The sequence below is a fragment of the Filicampus tigris genome, chromosome 1, assembly GCF_054856515.1.
Source record: "Filicampus tigris isolate MCC_2025a chromosome 1, RoL_Ftig_1.0, whole genome shotgun sequence".
Taxonomy (NCBI): Eukaryota; Metazoa; Chordata; class Actinopteri; order Syngnathiformes; family Syngnathidae; genus Filicampus; species Filicampus tigris.
The window spans coordinates 5,788,051-5,806,917 of NC_141217.1; the positions used below are offsets into that span (position 1 = coordinate 5,788,051).

The window sequence follows — 18,867 nt, forward strand, 5'->3', positions numbered from 1 at the left end:
TTGTCAGTTCTGTTGTCTAAAACGGCGACCGATCGCCACCAAAATGCAAATGCGCATTATTACTCTTGTCCAATTCAACCTGTGAAAGTATAAAGGTGTTCTGCACAAGTTTGGATTTATTGACATAAGAAGTGATCTCATCATCATAACCGCCACAAAATCAAAAATACCGTAGCGATCGCTTCTCCACGGCTAAGAGCAACAACTAGCTTCAGGCCATTAAAACAAAAGGCGTTAGCACAATAACATTTGCTCGTTACTGTCCGTCCAACATGTGTCGATCTTCATGTCGATCTTCGCGTGCGTTGTCCGACACAGCTTGCAGCCGCCAGCTTTGACGTGAGAGTGAAGCGGCGTCAGTGTGAGGTAAGACCTCATCGAACACCGGGGCTGTCTTGAACGTGCACATCCTACTCCACAGCCGAGTGTGGCCGCATTGGAACGCACCATTTCGGCTGTTACGTCCCAAATTGGACGGCGTGTTGTCGGTCGAAAAAGTGGGGCCATTCCTCATCCAAATAAATGTAGAACATCTACTCATTCCCACTTCAGTCTCTGTAAATATCCTGTCTGTTGTTAAATGCCTCGCTCATCCTAACTGTGATCAGCAAAGAAGCAGTGTTTTTTTTTAGGGGCAAAGAAGCAATGTGCGCTCATCCCAGCATAAATCTATGTAGCTCTGCTCACTTCCACATTTCCTCATTCTCATATAAATCAGCCACGGAGAGGTTAATCCTTTTGATATGTTGAAGTGGTCATTAGTAGGGATGTCCACATAAATTCTGGTGCCAATTGATCACCGTTTTTGGACGTTATAAGCAATGAAAGTACAATGATTTTCAATGGAGAGTTTGGAATCAGTTCCTCCCGTGACTCTGACCGAACAAGGATAGAGCGGTTCCTCATTAAAGCAGAAGTCAACCCAAACATATTTTTTTCAAGAATATGTTCCCAGCAGGCCCACTAGTTGAAACACAGCATTCTGATAAATTTTGTGTTTGTGAAATATAAATTAAGCAGTAAAATGTTTGCGTTGACTTCCGCTTTAACAAGAGGCACTCTTGTAGTCATTTATTTCCTAATTTCTCCCAAATTAATTGATAAAATAGAAAATGACAACTCTTTTCATTTTCCTGATCAAAAAATATATAAAATGAACTTGTTAGTGAAAACATGGCCATCCCGGCCCAACCATCCCTTTAACTGTTGGAGGGGGGCACCATTTTTCATCATCGCTCCTCGGGGGCGGGAGGTGGCTGGGGGACACATAGGACCACGCACTTGCTAATCAGATTTATGACAAAAATGCCATTTTAAATATGGACAATGGCCAAAATATGTGCTCTTACTAAGTTAATATATTTCATTTTCGATAATACATTTTTCAACACATGCATAAGAGATTCTCTTTACTGACCCAACAAGAAAGGACTTGAGAAAATAACAAAATAACTGCATACTATATATTTTTTCCACTGCAGAGGGCTCTCTGGATGGGTGGATGGCACAAAACTACTGAACAACAAACCTCACCAACAGACCTCATTTTCTCTATGGATGTTCTTGGCACAAGATCGTGTTAACTTTGTAAAAAGATGGACTGACTAACTTAACCTTTGAAACCCAATTTTAAGCACCAATTTGGTTTTGTACACTGCTAATTTTCATTCACTGATTGTCCTCTCAATGGATGAGCTGTGAGGAATTCAAGTTGTAAAGACAGGAGATGGCAGAAAGAAGTTGAAGGAAAAAATTAAAATAGAAAAAAAGAAAAAGACAAGAGGAAGGAAAATGGTGGTCTCGGGTCACATGTGGGACGGGCGGGCATGGTGCACATTCTTCGGATGTGCACCGAAGGGAGTTTTGGGCGCGACAAGCATGTCTCCTTGGCTGCAGCGCCCGTGATGTACGTAGTTGATGCCTGTGTCCACATCTTTGCAGCATATATGCACAAAACTGGAGAGCACTGGGTGCGCCGCCAAAAAAGGAAGAAAAGATTTTTGAAATCCCAGCCACGGACGGACGGGCACATGGACAAAAGAGGCCTGTCGTCCGGCCAGAGGAGGAACAAAAAGTGCAGCAAACATCCATCCATCCATTATCTGAGTCGCTTATCCTCACACCTAGGGACAATTCCCCGGTCAAATAAGATTTGGAGAAGGCGTGAAGTTAATCACGGCCACATATTTGGTAATATATTTGAAAATTCTACTTAGTGTATAATGAAGCTTTCAAGCTAACAAATGTTCAATCAGTCAACTAACCAGTACCACAAATCATTTTGAAGTAAATAAGTTATAACACATTGGAATTCAAAGCTTTTCTCCAAACTAGTTAAACTATTGTAAATAATGCAAGTCGAAGAACATCATCAGGCATGAACAACAATGAAACGCATTTGCAATATCTCGTAAAGTTACTCCCAAAATTGCATGCACATGAGAGTACAAGATTTGAACGGTGTGTTCAGTAACACACAAAAAGACATTTGCAGCTTCCGCTGTGCTCTTCTTGAGTGTCACGCGACTTTGGAATGCGAGCCTCTTGGGGTGGCGATATTCATTATACCGGTGCATACAATTTGAACTGGGGCTGATTGATAAGTGATGAAACACAATATTTTCATTTTGTGCTGCAAGAATGCACAAAAAGAGTGTTGTTACCTGTTTGGTGTTTTTTTTCACGACAACACACCATTGTAAGTGTGACAGCAATTCAGGTTTAATTGAGGGCAGAGGAGCAAGAGTCATGCCATTAAGCAATAATATACATACAATGTAACTGTTGTTGTCGGGACACATTTTGAAAAGTGTTTTCAATTCATTAAATAGGCAAAAATAAAAATGTGCAGCTGATTCCAAGTAGGTCTCAGTCTACAGCTCACTGCGCAGGGGGTAATGGTGATTTGGCTTCAGGTCGACCTCGACGGGGAAATGGTCGCTCACGGCAAGGGCCTAAAGTTTCCGCACAAAGAGCTGTTGAAACATTTCATGAACAGGTGCCTCTCAATCATAGAAAAGTTCATAGATGAAAAAAATGAATTGTTCTGCTCATTCAATTCACCTTAGAAATAATTTTCAACATGAAAATATTTCTGCACACCACAAAACAAATTACACATTCATTCCCAATGATACATTTGAGACAGCATTCATACATTCAATATCATTTCACATCATTCTGTATCCTTCAATATTATTCCACATCGTTGAAAATCATTACACGTTTCAAAATATTTTCATTCAGCCTTCAAGGTAGAAATTGCAAATGTCCAGCTTCTAAAATAATTCTGATTGTTTCTTGCAATATTCTACATTTTATATGTAAACTTGTTTTTTGTTTTGCACCAAATTTCATCAAACAAAATCATGAAATATTTCTCAGTATTTAGTGAAGCTATACGAGTTGAATTGAATGACTGAAGAGAATAATGTTTTACACGCTATTCTAATGTATTGAGATGCACCTGCATAAAGTTACTGTACTAAAACATGTTTGAGACACGTTTACCTCCTCCTCTGTCAGGTGGAAAGCCTCTTTAAAGTTGAACGGCTGAGCAGAGCCGGGTACTATGGCGGAAATAATCGTACGTCCGTGGACGATGATCCTGAATTGGGGATTAAAATAATAGAAAACCTAACCATTGTATCGCACATGGTATTCTCACAAAAAGTACACAAAAAAATAGCAAAATAAAAAAACATTACTTTTAGCTGTAACTCCTAAATCGTTTGTCATTGTAGGTTGGTGCTTTGGTAACTTGACGGAGACAGTGCACGCCACTAATTCCGACCTGTCGTAGGCACAGTGCGTCTTCTCCCGTACTGTGGTGTCCTGCTCGTCTCCGATCAGCCACCGAAATTTCGGGTCGCTTCTCAGGCGAACAGCTCGCCAGCCCTTGATGGTGACGTAACCGCAGGCGGCGTTCAGGTCGCCCAAGATCATCACATTCTGGCCCAATGGAAAGTTTCACGCAACTCCAGTTTCATCATCAAGCATGTGGACAGACGGCAGGTATCATTTAGAATTTAAGGGGGAAAAAAAAAACCACACCTCTGTCTTCCACTTCCTGTAGATCTCCGTGAACACAATATACAGCTCATCCATCTCCTTCATGGCGCTTTTGGGACTGGTGTGCTGGCCAATCAGGATGAGATCCTTCATGACTAAAACAGAAATAAGTGCCATCATGTGACGATGGTTCTCAATTAGTGCGGTTCATTGTACAAAATATTGAAACAAGTTCCCAGAACGTTGGACTAAATCGATTGTTTGATTATTTGTTTTTGAGCAAGCCAGTACAAGCAAAAAGCTAACAAAAGAAATTCATAGACGAAACAAAACAAAAGGTCACCATGTCACCATTTGCGACCGCTCTACACATACTGCTCAAAAAAGGAGTGGGAAGAAGAAAACTTATTAAATCACACCCCCAACTCACATTTATATTCCAAGCCACACATAACTTTTGCTTCCCTAATGGTTAAGTTACACCTACGCAAGTCCTACCAATATAGCTAACACATAAATCAATGTAATCTTTAATTAATTACTGTGCTAATGTACAGTGCTAAGTAAATATATCTCACTATCATCCAATGTAAGGTTCATGTCACAGCGTCCTTAAATTGACAGTGTTGGCAATTACCAAAAGTTTCTGTGATGCTTAATATGTTATCCATGAATTTTCACATTGACTGCTTAACAAAATTTCGGGAAAAAAAACCCAGTCAACTACATTATTATTTCTTGATCAACATGTCAAATGATAGTATTTCTGAAGAGAAAACCTGTTTTAGTGGTTGAATGTCATGCTTGTTGTCAAATTTCTATATACAAATGTGCATTCAATTTGAAACCAGCCATTCCTGTTCAAAATAGTGACATGTTGAGAGCTCCCTGAAATGGAAATATTTGAGAAGCAGCGTGGCACTGTACATGTCAATTGTGTCAATTGGTGATGTAAAACCTTCTACACACTGTAGATGCTTGTTATTTCATTACTCTGTGTCTGACTGCCAGCTTTCTTTTTCCGTCCACCCCCACAACCTCGTTCCACTTCCTTGGCCCGCTACGGTAGAGAAAGACAGCAGCCCAAAAAACAAGGTAAATGTAATCATCATCACTTCATTGCAACAGGCCAGTGGTTCCATTAAAATATTCCAGACTCTACAAAAAAACACCACCACCACCACCAAGGAAAATAGCACTCTTTACTTTTTTTTTTTTTTATAAAAGAAAATACACAATATAATGTAAACAATTAACAGTTTGTGAAGCATGATTAATTAACTGCGGCTCCTTCTGGTGTGCGTGACTTGGCCACCAGTGGGCAGTATAATATAGACATACTGACATTTCATAACTACCGGTACTCTAAGTGAGTTAGTAAGCTGCTGTAATATTAGTAATATTATTCACAGAGGATAAAGGATATAAGCCCGAGTGTTGAGTCTTTTGGTTCAAATATCTGTTCCTTAAGGAAGTTATAACACCCAACAATGACACACAATTAATTAGCCTGTCTATGGCGTTTCCAATTACTGAATGTGTTAGCATTAAGATAGTGAATTTACAGGCAGTTATGTGGTTAATTTAACAACACAATTTGTAATTCTCTTTGTTTTATGTTTAGTCTGACAGTAAACTTTAACTGAGAGTGGCCACTAGACAACATTGTTTACTATCTGCCAAACTGCTGCTTGTTGTGAAATTAGCTTTAGATGTAGCAAAAAATCTTAAAAAAAAAAAAAAATCATTAGTTGGCTTCACTTGTATTTCATTTCTATGCTTTTTCCCACTTTGTACATGCTCAAAGAAAACTAGTACATTGATGTTGTGCATAGTAGTGTCCGTGTCGTGTCTTTATCTTACGAGTGGTTGGGGATTGAAAGCGAACGATGAAAGGCTCTCTGGAGAAGACGTCTGTGTCATTGGTGCCTTGCGCCTCTAGTTTAGGATACTGATATTGTTCCTTCACCTTCAGCACATTATTTCTGTGGAGATGAGAGAGGTCAAAAGGTGACATTAGGCTGACCTTGCCCTGACCTTTTGACGGGAACACCGTCCACTTTTTTTTTTTTACCTGTAAATGTAGACATACTGTTCCTTGTAGGTTTTCCTTCCCAGCCGCTCACTTTCTACATAGGAATACGAGTTGGATTTGTCAAACCTGTGGAAAAAGGCAACAGTGTGTGATTCTGCATGAATTCAGTTTGAAAGAAGTACAAAGGATGTATAGAGTGACATTGCGCACACCCGGCCTTTTAGTTTGACAAACCTGTTAAGATCTTTCACCAAGGTTTGTATCGCTTGTCCTTTCGAGTCGCGGACCTCCTGAATGAGACACAAGTCACATCGGGAAAGAATCTTGGGAAGAAAATAGTCAGACTTTTGTCATCTGTCAAGTTTTCTGACAATGATAGTCTGGCAACATGCACCTTCAGTAGAATCCCCATGACCTTCTTGTTGTTTGCCTTGGATTCTCCAAAGCTCTGAACGTTAAAAGCGCAAACCTTCATGGAAAAAGCCACGTTGAACGCACACAGCCCCATCGCGCACAGCAGACCGGCAGTCCTCATCTCGTGGACGATTATTGCCCTGTAAATGAAAGGAAAACTCAGCATGATCCCCTCTCCACAGGGCCAGCGCATCATCCTCTTACCTCCACTTTGAGCACACGCGTGAGTAACCTCCAGCAAGGGTAGGATCCATGCGTTGCGTGACAGGGAACATGCAGGTAAACTGCAGGTTTGTGTGCGGATGTGCTGTGTCAGTGCCAGGTGATAATAGAGCTTTATCTGGAACTGTTAAAAGCCGCTCTCTACAATCAACAATGTCCACATGACCACAAACACAATTCAGCTTGGAGCGTGTTGTCTCTTTTTCAAAAAGTTGGTTTGAGCGCAATAGATTCTGTTGCTGACGAGAGCAATCTAAATCATTTCTGACTTGGAATATTTTAGTGCATGTCTGATAGTGACAGTGGTAAACTGTTTCATTCGCCCAAATTTAAAATAGGTTATTATTATTATCATCATTTTATATACATATTCACTTAAAAACATGAACAATTATTTTTAAAAGTGTAGCGAGAAAATGCCATTGCAACACATTGTATTATTACAAAATATTTATGGTAAAATGTAAAACACACATATATCTTTAATGTTTTCATTATTATTAGTAGTAGTACTAGTCTTGTTATTATTGTGATTACTATTGCATTGTATTGTATATGGATTGTAAAATATAAAATTAATATGCATATTTAATAAAATAGTAGTAGTAGTTGTTGTTATCCTTTCGGCTTTTCCCCTCAGGGGTCGCCACAGCGTACTGTAGTATTAATATTAGTTGGTATTATTCATAAACAGGAAAAATATACAAAAAATCCATAAAATATGAGTCAAAATATCCATCCATTATTCAAACAGCTTACCCTCACTAGGGTCGCGAGGGTGCCGGAGTCTATCCCAGCTGTCGTCGGGCAGTAGGCGGGGCACACCCTGAACTGGTTGCCAGCCAATCGCAGCTGAGTCAAAATATTCTGATTATAATTCATTGTGAAAGGTTTGGGGAAGGTCTGACAGAGATGGTAATGAAATCAGACAATTACAAATAATAAATAACAATAATATTTATGCTCATAAGTTATCATGTATTACCTATTAGTATCATAAATAAATAGATGGATTAATGAGAAATCGGGACATTAAAATGCCATTTATATCCAAGCTTAAAGAACAAGATTACGAATAATACAGTACACTCGCGGTAAAAACTTACACTTTTATTGAAAAATATATATATCTTTTAATATCACACACATTACATTTGTGGGGTATATCAACAACTAACACTAAAACCTTCAAATGTTTCACATTTGAAAACCGAAGGACGCCGATCCTCCAAATGCGACTTGGTCACACTGGCCTAAAACAGCCTGAGTGTTTGGGGGAGGTCATTTGCATGAAATAATTCTCTATTCGTCTGCCTATGTCAAAGTATAAGTCTTCGAATTTCTCTCCAAAAAGTGGATGCCACGGCTGCATTATGCCAACTCCGGTCACGGCCCACAGCAGCGGCAGCAGCAGCAGCAGCAGCAGCAGCAGAAGAACAAGGAACACGCATGGACTCCATCGGGTGACACGCCACGTCTGCACAAAGAGGGAAGTAATGCTTCAGCTGCACAGTGCTGACAACACTTGTGTCACCGCATATCCCCGATCCAGCAAAATAACTCCACAAATGCACACAGTTAGATTGCGCTAGCCCTTAATGGCTTATTTGTCATTCATATTAATGTAGCGTTTTTTAGCTACCACCGTATGAGCACTAAGCAATCCGTTGCAAGTATACACACACGCACACCCACATCCTGCTTACCGCTTTGTTGTGGTGGCGACCAAGGTGCCCAAGTTCTTCCCTGCACTGCGACAGTCGAGCCTGACTGGACTGAAACTCTCGCTCCATGGTGCGCAGCTCAGTCTGCAGGGCCTCGCACTGTGCAATCATTAACAATGACAGACAATTTAGAGTCTTCGAAAGAACCTAACATGCTGTACATCATGTGTGATAGTAGGGCTGGGCGATATGACTGAAAAGTATATCACGATATAAGTGTTTCATATTGGGCGATATCGATATATATTGCATTTTTTTTCTTTTTTTAAAACTATTGAAAATAATGACCCGAAGAAAAATACATTGAGGTTATTTTATTTTAACAGAATACTTAACCTTTAATAAGAGGTCAATGTAACTATGAAAGAGTGAAATAAACTGGTCGATATAAAGATGAAATAAACTCCATTTTAAAGACAATGTGCTTAGAAGGGCTGAGAAAGGTTTGAAAAACTGTCACAATCGAAGTATTTCATATCAGTCAATATTGATGATTATTGATTTTGTTTTAAACCTTTTCTTTAAATAACAGTTAACTGTTTTTTGTGCATCGCTATGTAGTGTAATGTGCAGTTTGTCCTCCATCAGTGCATCGTAAAGGCTTATTTGCATTAGGTGCTACCCCAAAGCAGTTGTTGACACGTATATTAGCCTTCATTCAATGTTCATCCAATGTAAGTGAACGAATGAGTTTAAGACATGAAGACGGTCTTTTGGGTTCTCAGTATGATGCAGTAATATTAGCCGTTATTTGCAGAGGATAAAGAATATATGCCTGTGATTATTATTGTTATACTATTATAGCTGTTTCTAAAAGGGTTGTAATGCAGCAATGGCATTTCCCATTAAGTATTAAGATAGAAGATTTTAATATTAAAAAAAAAAAAAAAAACGTGGCCCTTGAGGTCCAACATTTGGCCGCCCCTGTCCTAGGTCATCCTCCATGGTCCAGGAAGTAGCCTGATCACTAACGAACATACAGCGCTCTTTGACATCTGGCTCTGAATGAAAAGAGACTGTGTTCTTGTCCTAGTCACCTCCTTCTCCTTGATGCGGAGCTCCTCCTGAGTGTGATGCAGCTGCTCCCCCACGTTGCAGTCCACCTTTTGCGATGCTTCGTCTTCCTCGGGTGTACCCTGAACACTCACGTCCCTTTTCTCGATGCTGCCATCTAAAAGAATTTGGACGTGTTATTACGTGAATTTCCCATGTCCGGTGGTGGCGAGAGCAAAGTACAATTTTAGGTATCTGTACTTTAATTGAGTATTTATTTTGATTTGTTTTACACCCTACATTTCAACACAAAAATGTTTACTACATTTTCAAGTCTTGGCGGATGATGAGACAATGTGGAAAAAGATGTAGGGAGTAAAAGTAAAGTCAATTGCAGTTCCAGTCTTGATTTATGGAGATCTTGGGACTTAAAAGGCACAAAAACAGGGTAAGCAGACGGATGGAGGAACGTGAACCTGGAAGCATGAACAAATTTGACGCAACAAATTCGGAGAAGCAAGACATTCCTCATCCGTGGCCTCATTTAGAACAATTGCTTGACATCATCGGCTACAAAAATGTTTTGTGTTGAAAAAAAGTGTTTTGTACTTACTACTAAATGCATTTCAGAGTCTGTCCTTTTTTTTCTTCTGATTTTTGCTGAATATTGTTTCCCTCTGAGCAGATTAAAGGTCGGGGGAAATCTTACCACTAATGTTCGGCTTTTGGTCCTTCACAAATTGATAGTAGTCCTCCAGCAGGCTTTTGTGGAACAGCAACTCATTCTTCTCTTGTCTCAGTGACACCAGCTCCTCAGTCAATGTCGCTTCTCTGGCGCTGGACAGCTGCACGCACACCCGCACTTGACAATTGAAATGTCGGACCACTCACGCAGTAGATTAGACGGTGTCTGTCTACCAACCTCAATCTGCACTTCCTGCTCACGTGCTCGTTCGCCGCTAACTTCCAGCTCCTGCCGGAGTTTTTGACTTGTGAGTTTCAGCTCCTCGTAAAGGCTCTGCAGCCTGAGAACGTCCGCTTTTGCAGTGATCAGCGCTTCCTGGTGACACATGATTTGAAAAAGCCATTTTAGCTATTATTATAAATCTTTGATGCCATCTTCAGGTCCGCTTTGCTCGGTGGCCTTACTAGTAGGCAGTAGCGTGCAGTCAGGGCCTTCAAGGCCTTCTGTGTTGAGCCAAACGTTAGCATGACTTACATTGAATTAAATGCCCGCTGAAGGCCCGGGTCCGAAACTCACTGCCCACCACTGCTAGTAGGCCACATTCATACTAGTAGTAGAACAACTACATGTAACTAGCAAGGCAAAATTGTGCACTATAGTTGACAACTACTACTAGTGCTACTAGTACCACCAGTGACATGATTTGAATTCTATTTGTTGATATAACTATACGAATATAATTGACTCAACTAGCTAATGTCTGACCTTAACTCATTCACTGCCAGACATTTTCAGACCCTCCTTAACCCTCCCACGTGGAAAAAAAATCATAGAAGACATAAAAATACGCACCTGGGATTGAATGTCTGGATTCTTATAAGACATAAGTGTGACACTTTTGCTGAGTTCCTCATTTTCCTCCTGGGTGACCTTTTGAATCTTTTCTTCAAACGTCACTTTCTGCTTCTTCATTTGGAGCGCCAATTTCCTCGACGTCTCCTTGGGAAACCTCTGCAAGGGCATACATGCTTTGTCAAATCTAAAGTGGAATGATTTGATGCATGAGCATCTTTCAAATCAAAATCGATTTTATGATTCAAATCATTTTTTGTACACCCCTAATATACAGTTTGTGTATTAATAACAAGAAAGCTCTCATTTTTTTATTATCCATAATAAATTTAATTGACCATTTTTTAGAATTAGAATAAATGTCAGATGCTTATTTTACTTTAATTTTTTTCTTAACGATTTACAATATGTAAATCAATCATTTAGTAATGACAAATGAATGAAAATAAACCATTTCAACTTACCAAATTAAAGGAAAAAAGGCTACATTATTGCAACAAATATTTTCTGATCCTTGATAAGAAGTGCCCGGTGTGCTGCATTAAAGATCGGACGGGCCGAATTTGGCCCTCGGGCCATACTTTGCTTGCTTCTGCTCTAGCAGAACAGCTTTTTGTAAACCAAGGACTTTCATTTGGATGTGTCTGTGGTGAATAGTGTTGTGCTTTTGAGTCCGTCAGTTTGTACTGAGCTTGAAGCAAGATGAAGACCATGTGAGCATGTCAGCTTACGCTAGCCACCGACTGGTTAGCTGCCATATGCTTGCCACTTGTGTTCGGACGGTAGTGTCATAAAATGGTGTGTTACGTTTTAGCGTTTTACTTTAGAGTAGTGGTGGATTCCAATTTATACGAATGGTTAATGTTCAAAAATGTGATGCTCATTTGTGATCAAAATTAAGGGAGCGTTTTATCGTTTTTTAAAGAATATTTCGCGGGTTCATTTTTGCTTCTAACCGTGTGATAATTGATTTTACTAAAATGTTACCTACCAGTTACCTTTTTATGTTGGCAACAGTTTGGATTGGGAAATAGTTTTGAAAATTGACCAGCATCATGGAACAGAGTGGTCAATTTTCGAGGTATCACTGACAAAAACAGAAAAATGTTTTATCTTTTTTGTTGTTTTTGTCTTTTTTTACCTGCAGGCATGCTTGCAACTGTGTCTCCAGAAGCTTAATCTTGTTTCTCAGCACGTCCTCACTGCAGCGAGCCTGCGGGTTTAGCAAGGATACAACTAGCTGTCATGCTGCACCTCAAAATGGAATGGGTCATGCGGAAGGATGGCAATTCATAACAAGATACATAGTAAAAAAATACTTTTCTGAGTTGAACTGATGAAAACATCCGTTCTTTCCATTTCAGTCAATGTATAGTCAGAGTTAAGACATAACAAGCAGGATTCAGCAGATATACAAACACTAGTGGATAGTTTTAGAGTCTTAAGTGAACCTGACATGTATGTTTGTGGAATGTGGGAGGAAGGCAGCACACAGAAAAAAAAATCTATGCAAGCACACACCGAACATGCAAACTGTACACAGGACGGCCGGAGTCGGGATTTGAACCCGAACCTCACAGCTGTGTGAGGGAGACATGCAATCCACTAAACCGCCATACTGCCCATCCTTAACAATATGATCTTCATTTGTAATACAGAATACATTTAGCTGCATCGGTATCTGATTCAGTTGATCTACATTGAACCGCTCCATTTTTTCAACCAAACCACCCGTAACCTGCCCCGCCTCTTCCTGTGTAAGATTGACACTTTGCGCTCATGGGTAGAGACAAGAGCGGAGGCAGGAAACCACAGAGCTGATCGGCCTTCCTGAGGTGACAGCTGCCATTGCTCTGCTGCTTAGGTGAGTGTGATGAAGCAGACCTCACCCGTCTTAAGACGACGTTGGCAGTCTTGGAATGCTGGCACTTACCTTCCATATTGCGTTTAAGGTGTTCTGCAGCTGTGCAAAACACTCCTGCAGCGCTGCCACTTTCTTCTTGATGGCCTCCTCCCTCCACAGGCCCTCCTTGATAGAGGAACGGCGTCAGATGAGGTTAGAGCTGTGACACTAGCCTGATTGATGTCATGAAATACAGGGGATGTAAAAAGTCTACGCACCCCTGTTCAAATGCTTGGTTTTTGGAGTATAGAAAACAAGAAACCAAGAGAAATCATTTAAAGCGGAAGTCAACCCAAAGATATTTTTTTTCTTTGTAGCCATCTCAGGGGGCGGCCATTTTGTCATTTCTGTCGACTGAAAATGACATCACAACTACTCAGGGCTCAGGTAACGGCCAATCACGGCTCAGCTTCAGAAAACAGGTCAGCCGATGATGGAAAATCAACTAGGGTTCAATCACCACATTCCTTTTTTACACAACTAGTCCATTCTAATTCTGTCACAATAATAAACAGTGCCATTGTCTGTCTTTTGAGTTTGGTTTTTAACTTTAGTTTCATGTTTTTCCTTGTGTGTCTTTGTCTGTCTCTCGTGAAGTTATTGAGTCCACCTGTGCTTGTCATCCCGGTCCTTTGTGTTAGCCAACCAGCTCCCTCCTATCCTCTGTCTTGTCCAGGTGAGCCTCGTTGTATCGTCAATTTGCCTGTTCCCCGCTTTCTTTCAGTCCTTGTCAGTTCGTTGTCATTTGTCAATGGTCCGCTGTCTGTTATTAAGTCAAGCCCTAGTGCTTGTTGAGTTTCCTTTTGATCGTTGTTGTTTTGTAATTATTCCAGTGCCTTGTTGGCCTTTTTGTTTTCTTTTGATTAAATACTTGAGACTGCATTTGATTTTTGCCTCCTGCTTTTGGGTCCTCCTCCACGCATATCATGACACAGAGGTGGGCATTCCGTCAGACAGATGGACTGGGCCCGTCAGTCCGTCACTGACGGACGACCCTTTTGTTGACGATTGATGAATGATGGGGCACTTTTTAAAAATGACAGACCAAGCAGTGATGGAAGTGGATTTTCGTCCGTCAGTGTAATCGTGACGGATGCCTGTTTTGCAGACATTTGTTTTGGGGGACCGACAGACCAACAGATTTCTGACGGACTAACTGATGGACTTAACCTGACGGAATGATTTACGGACTGACCAATTGACAGTTACAATTCGGTTCGTCATAAAAAATGATGGACTGACTCATGACGGACGGGTACTCAAGCCGCTGATGGGTGACGTACCAGCAACATTTAGTAAAACGGCCACCTCTGACAATAAAATTATATTAATACCTCTATGCCAGTGTCAATCAATCAATCTTTTAATGTGCATTGAAATGTACCCTTATTCATCTCTGATAGAGGAAGGTTTTTAAACGCAAGTTAGTTGTGCATATTGAATAAATATGGAATTATTACATTACATGTTTTGGGATGTGTTATAACTGTTTTTCTGAGTTTCGCTTCGCTGAGTTTTTATTTGTTTTTAGCATATCACGACGGCCAGGATCAAATGCTTTGCACAGTGTATGGCCACCAAGCCGTAGGATACACATCACCTGTGCTGTATACGTAAGCAGGAAAGGCAAATTTATATTGATGATACCATTGTGCCGGTGTACCTAATGTTGTAGCCTTGTTACATTAGAAACAAAGCAAATCTTACAGTTAATATGGAAAATACTCTTACGGTAGAGTATTAGCACAATAGAACAGTCAAAAACTTAAGGGCCCTATATTCATGTCCAGCGTGAGTCTAGCACAAAGCGTGTTCTAACTGTATGCATGGGTGGAGTTTTCATTTTTTGGGATATTTTTCTAGACACTCGCAGTTAGAAACATGCATTTGCACTGTTGTGGGAGTGAACACAGCCAACTTGCTTTACGGCCAACGGAAGAGGCTCTTCTCATTCCCTTTAAATTCAGCCCAGGAGAAGCACGTGTTCTACATGGCCTAAACATTAACCGACTCACGGCAGTCCGTGCAGGAGATTGAGTGTGCAAATGATTTTTATAAGGAACTGCAAGGAGATCTCCACCTGCGAATGTTATAAAGTTGGCCTCTGTGAAGTGGCCACTAGGAGACCACCTTCCACCCCTCGATTGTGCAACCTGGTTTCAACTGGCCTAAAGCTTAGTCTACTTTCTGTCACCAAATTGTCAGACGTGTTGGGGGGTGTAAAAGAAAACACTCTCGGTCCACCACAACGACCTGCATGGCGTAGCACAGTCTACCAAATTCCCAAACGCGCCTAAGGAGACTTGTACCTGCACAAAAATCAGCATGCGCCAGTTTTTACGCAGGAGCGCATGTGCACTGTCTATGAAAATAGAGCCCATAGTGTTGTTAGTAGCAAAATGGTAAGAAAACTATCACGTAAACATAGTAATGTCATTGGTAAAAGTCCTTAACATCCTTAAGTCATGTTTACACCTAAAACCACAAAATATAGCGGGGCAACAACTGAGCTCACCTGCATGTACTCCTGTAACTGCAGAATATCCTGGAAAAATACAAATTGAGTTATGATGTATTAAAACCTACCTGTCATGTTTGTGGAGTTGGTAAAAATAATAAAAGTATGATTGTGAACTCACTGATTCTTCGATGGTCACAAGGCCCGAACTGCAGAAGTGAAACAACATGTATTATTTGTTTTTGATTGATAGATAGACAGACAGACATATACGGTAGCTGCTGGCAACAAAAGTGAGCCACACCCCTTAGTGACAATTTCAAAATTTGGGCCCAATGAATACTTTTCCCACCCCAGTTCCATGTGACTCATTAGTGTTACATGGTCTCAGCTGTGAATGGTGCGCAGGTATTTTAAATTTGGTATTATCACGCTTATACTGTCTTACAATGGTCACTAAAGTTCAAGATGGCATCTTGATGGCAAGAAACTCTCTGACGATCTGAAATAAAGATGGCCTAGCCTTTTCACTAGACTGTCAGTTTTGTAGAGCGGATTCAAAGATATGATACTCACTCTGTCTGGGCACTGGCTTCTCTCATCCTTTGGCGAGAAGTGAGTGCAGCTTGGGAAAGATTTTTAAAAAAAACCCATCAGATTTAATACTGCGGAGCAACACTTCAAATCAATTCAAATACTTCGTACATTATACTGTAGTACCATTCAGCCACCCACCATCGTTGACACTGCCTATTTCATGTGTGCGTTTTTCCAGGTTGAGCACTTCCACGGAGGCTTCCTCCTGCACAATCATCTTCATCATCACCCGTGGATGCAAGGAGAGGATGTGAGTGCTTTGCATTCAAGTCGCATAATTACATTTGCTACAATACATCAGTACAATACATCATTACATAATGTTACATTTGAAAACATATCTGTACTTTCTACATCTTTATCGGAATAGGCTGGTTAGGTTACTTTTTTCAACCTTTGCGGATGGCAACACGAGTTGAAATCTTGATTGACTGAGGTCTTGGGTGCTTCGGCGGAAAAGCAGATACAAGCTATAAGGACCATGAATCCATTAACACTGAAGACACAAATGATTCGAAGAAGCAAGATGTTCCCCATGGCTTTATGACAGATTGTTATTGACTGCTACTGCTTGTCTTGTGTCAGCCTAAAAACCACAAGCTTCTGATGTGTAAAAATTCTCTGTCAAATCTGTAAAAACACACAATATGTATTTTCCAGTGGTTATCATTAGCTAATGTAACGTTTTGTTATTTTGCTTAGGAACATGTTTGAAAGGCATAAAAGTCAAGCCAATACAGTCTTAGTGTAGCAAACAACATCATGCGTGCGACATTTTTTTTTTTTTGCTCAGCAAGCAAGAAGAGCAAGTGCACTGTGTAAGATAGAGCGTAACTATTTTTGTGTTTGTGTTGTGTTTTTTTATTGCTGTTGTGCCATATTATCAAAGTGGTTGTTTATTTACTTTTTTACATTTGTACTTTAGTAGCTACATTTAAGAGTCCATTAATTTGTATTTATTTATTTAGTTTTAAGTAAGCACAGGAGTTGAATCAGCGCTTCTACTTTTACCAGCGTCTTCCATTTTTAAACAAGCATCTATCTGCATTTGTAATTAATCACAGTATAAGTAAGTACTTTAGCCACTCATGACGACATGTGATGAAGAAAACACTCACACGGTCGTCCGTGTCTTGGCCGCCACCGTCACTGAAGCTGCTTTGTAGGCTAATCCACTCTGACGTGCTCCACGGCGAAGAAAAAGAAGAAGAATAGCTGGTGGAGATGCTCGAGAACCAAGAGCTTCCTCGGGTGGTGGGCAGCGGAGGCAGCGACCTCCTTCTCATGAACTCCCCTTGCCGCTTGTTCTTCAGCGTGTGTTTCAGCAGCGCCGTGTCGTAGTCTCTAGTGGGGATCCGGCATGACGTCACGTTCGTGCGTCTTCGTAGCTGCTCATGTTTCTCTGCTCTGATCTCCAATTTGCGATCAAAGTCTCTCACGGGAGACACTTGGAGTCCGAGGAGACAATGCACGTCCATAGCCCGGGTCAACACACCCAAAGCCTACACACACACACGCACAAACACATGCGGTAAACGTACATATCACGCGGAGACTAAGGAAGGCCGTTTGTGAATTTATTAGAAATCCATCTTATATATTATCCATGTACCTCACGAGTAAAGACAATACAGTTCACTGGTAGATTGATTTGATTTATTAGTGCACTTTTACCAGTAGGCAGGCCGGGTACCCTTCCGCTCTCCGTCTTTCGGCCTTTTTGTCCGGCTGGTCCAAATAGTAATTAAATATATAAGCCTTTGAGTATTGTTATATTACCTGTCAGTATGTGTTCCTGCAGCATTGTGTGTGACTATTCGTTATTTGAAGGAATATCCCTCTCGAAAGTCTATACTTATTTTCCGCAACCATGTCAACGGGAGTTTACATTGACTTTAGCATTTGTACTAGCGATCATTCTAAAACGAAACATTTATTGTATTTATATATACAATGTGTTTAATTAATACAAAAATGTGCTTACTAGTACATGGACCTAAACCTGGATATCAAGGATATTGAATAAATGTGTATTTATTCAAAAGTAATAGTTGTTTGATTGACCGCAATAGCAATGCTGATTTCCGTAATGTAATTATGTTAGCAATTAAGACAGCAAATAACGGTAATGGCGGTGACACTGTGTTGAAAAAACATTGAATAAATATTAGGTATGAAGGGAGTAAATGAGTGGAAACAGTACAAAGAAACACAAAATGCTGCTATATAGTGCCACAACAAAAATAATACATCGTTTTGGGGCATTTTTAGGGTGTGCACTGTTTTATGTTACCAAGGCTCTAAGAAATTAGCATCTATGTTTGGCTCTGCGGTCTGTTGAATATGGTTACTGAATATGTAAAGTAACCACCAAGCACTTTACATGTGTATAAAGTCAGAGCCATAAAACTGTCTTTCATTTAGTAAATGCACCAAATTAACACTGGAGAGTGCCACTAGTGAGGACATTTGTTGTCTGTTAAACACATTTGAGTGCCAAATTAAGCTAGTTAATGCACAAGGAATGGTGAAATGTGCAAAGAAATGCACATTTAAAGAAAAGTTTTCTCAGAATTTAGAAATTAGAAGCCCACCTACCACGCCATCTCATCCACCCTGGAACACGCTTCATACAGTTATTCAGAAATCATCCATTCCCCATCCTCCCAACTCTTTTAAATGAATGTTTAGTCTGTCTCGTCTTTCTCACATAACTCTTTCACGCTGAGCACAATTCTTCAGGAAGTGAAGGCAACCACCACGTCATATGTTCCTCTATCTCACCAGCCACTCATGCCAAACTGATGCATTACCAGGGTGGGCCCAAAGATTACAGATAGACCAACCCCCTGGCCTGCCACAGCATTTGGAGAGGACGATTTTAGTATACAGTGTATATATATTTATATATATATATATATATATATATATATGTATATATGTATATATACAGTATATATGTATATATATATA

The 18,867-nt window shown here is 40.3% G+C and overlaps 2 protein-coding genes and 1 long non-coding RNA gene across 10 annotated transcripts; 1 reads left to right on the forward strand and 2 right to left on the reverse strand.

The window, feature by feature from the left end:
• Window positions 1-2,696: 2,696 nt before the first annotated feature.
• dnase1l1l (deoxyribonuclease I-like 1-like) lies at window positions 2,697-6,722 on the reverse strand. Of its 6 annotated transcripts, none has more exons than XM_086042842.1 (9): window positions 6,665-6,722; window positions 6,441-6,600; window positions 6,281-6,336; window positions 6,086-6,172; window positions 5,875-5,996; window positions 4,054-4,166; window positions 3,794-3,951; window positions 3,511-3,607; window positions 2,697-2,954 (listed from the first exon to the last, which is right to left on the reverse strand). In XM_086042842.1, the coding sequence occupies exons 1-9, from the start codon at window positions 6,712-6,714 to the stop codon at window positions 2,874-2,876; spliced, it is 924 nt and encodes a 307-aa protein (XP_085898968.1). In that variant the 5' UTR covers window positions 6,715-6,722; the 3' UTR covers window positions 2,697-2,873. The 6 variants fall into 6 exon arrangements, 4 of the variants coding, with proteins under 4 accessions (XP_085898968.1, XP_085898958.1, XP_085898986.1 ...); XM_086042832.1 differs by having other exon boundaries at window positions 6,281-6,369; XR_015088350.1 differs by having other exon boundaries at window positions 2,832-2,954; window positions 3,708-3,951; window positions 6,281-6,369.
• A 1,055-nt stretch (window positions 6,723-7,777) lies between these two features.
• Window positions 7,778-18,655, reverse strand: traf3ip3 (TRAF3 interacting protein 3). Of its 3 annotated transcripts, none has more exons than XM_086048949.1 (14): window positions 18,493-18,655; window positions 17,013-17,396; window positions 16,033-16,099; window positions 15,874-15,922; window positions 15,479-15,506; window positions 15,355-15,384; window positions 12,870-12,965; window positions 12,078-12,149; window positions 10,937-11,095; window positions 10,322-10,459; window positions 10,109-10,244; window positions 9,444-9,577; window positions 8,389-8,505; window positions 7,778-8,159 (listed from the first exon to the last, which is right to left on the reverse strand). In XM_086048949.1, the coding sequence occupies exons 2-14, from the start codon at window positions 17,370-17,372 to the stop codon at window positions 7,926-7,928; spliced, it is 1,620 nt and encodes a 539-aa protein (XP_085905075.1). In that variant the 5' UTR covers window positions 17,373-17,396; window positions 18,493-18,655; the 3' UTR covers window positions 7,778-7,925. The 3 variants fall into 3 exon arrangements, with proteins under 3 accessions (XP_085905075.1, XP_085905066.1, XP_085905086.1); XM_086048940.1 differs by having other exon boundaries at window positions 16,033-16,111; XM_086048960.1 differs by lacking the exons at window positions 17,013-17,396; window positions 18,493-18,655 and adding an exon at window positions 16,279-16,340 and having other exon boundaries at window positions 16,033-16,111.
• Window positions 12,720-16,616, forward strand: LOC147152596 (uncharacterized). The gene is made up of 4 exons (XR_015089250.1): window positions 12,720-12,800; window positions 12,889-12,992; window positions 16,073-16,144; window positions 16,265-16,616. It is a non-coding gene; the product is annotated as an uncharacterized LOC147152596 (long non-coding RNA).
• Window positions 18,656-18,867: the final 212 nt, after the last annotated feature.

Coding starts and splice junctions, on each gene's coding strand:
- dnase1l1l (XM_086042832.1), bottom strand. CDS start 6,714: ATGGATCCTACCCTTGCTGGAGGTTACTCACGCGTGTGCTCAAAGTGG. Junction 5,997..6,085: donor CAGTATGTCTACATTTACAG/GTAAAAAAAAAA, acceptor TCATCTCCACAG/AAATAATGTGCTGAAGGTGA. Junction 4,167..5,874: donor CTTTCAATCCCCAACCACTC/GTAAGATAAAGA, acceptor TTTCTGTTTTAG/TCATGAAGGATCTCATCCTG.
- traf3ip3 (XM_086048940.1), bottom strand. CDS start 17,372: ATGGACGTGCATTGTCTCCTCGGACTCCAAGTGTCTCCCGTGAGAGAC. Junction 15,507..15,873: donor GAAGCCAGTGCCCAGACAGA/GTGAGTATCATA, acceptor TCACTTCTGCAG/TTCGGGCCTTGTGACCATCG. Junction 10,460..10,936: donor ATCCAGACATTCAATCCCAG/GTGCGTATTTTT, acceptor ATGTGTCACCAG/GAAGCGCTGATCACTGCAAA.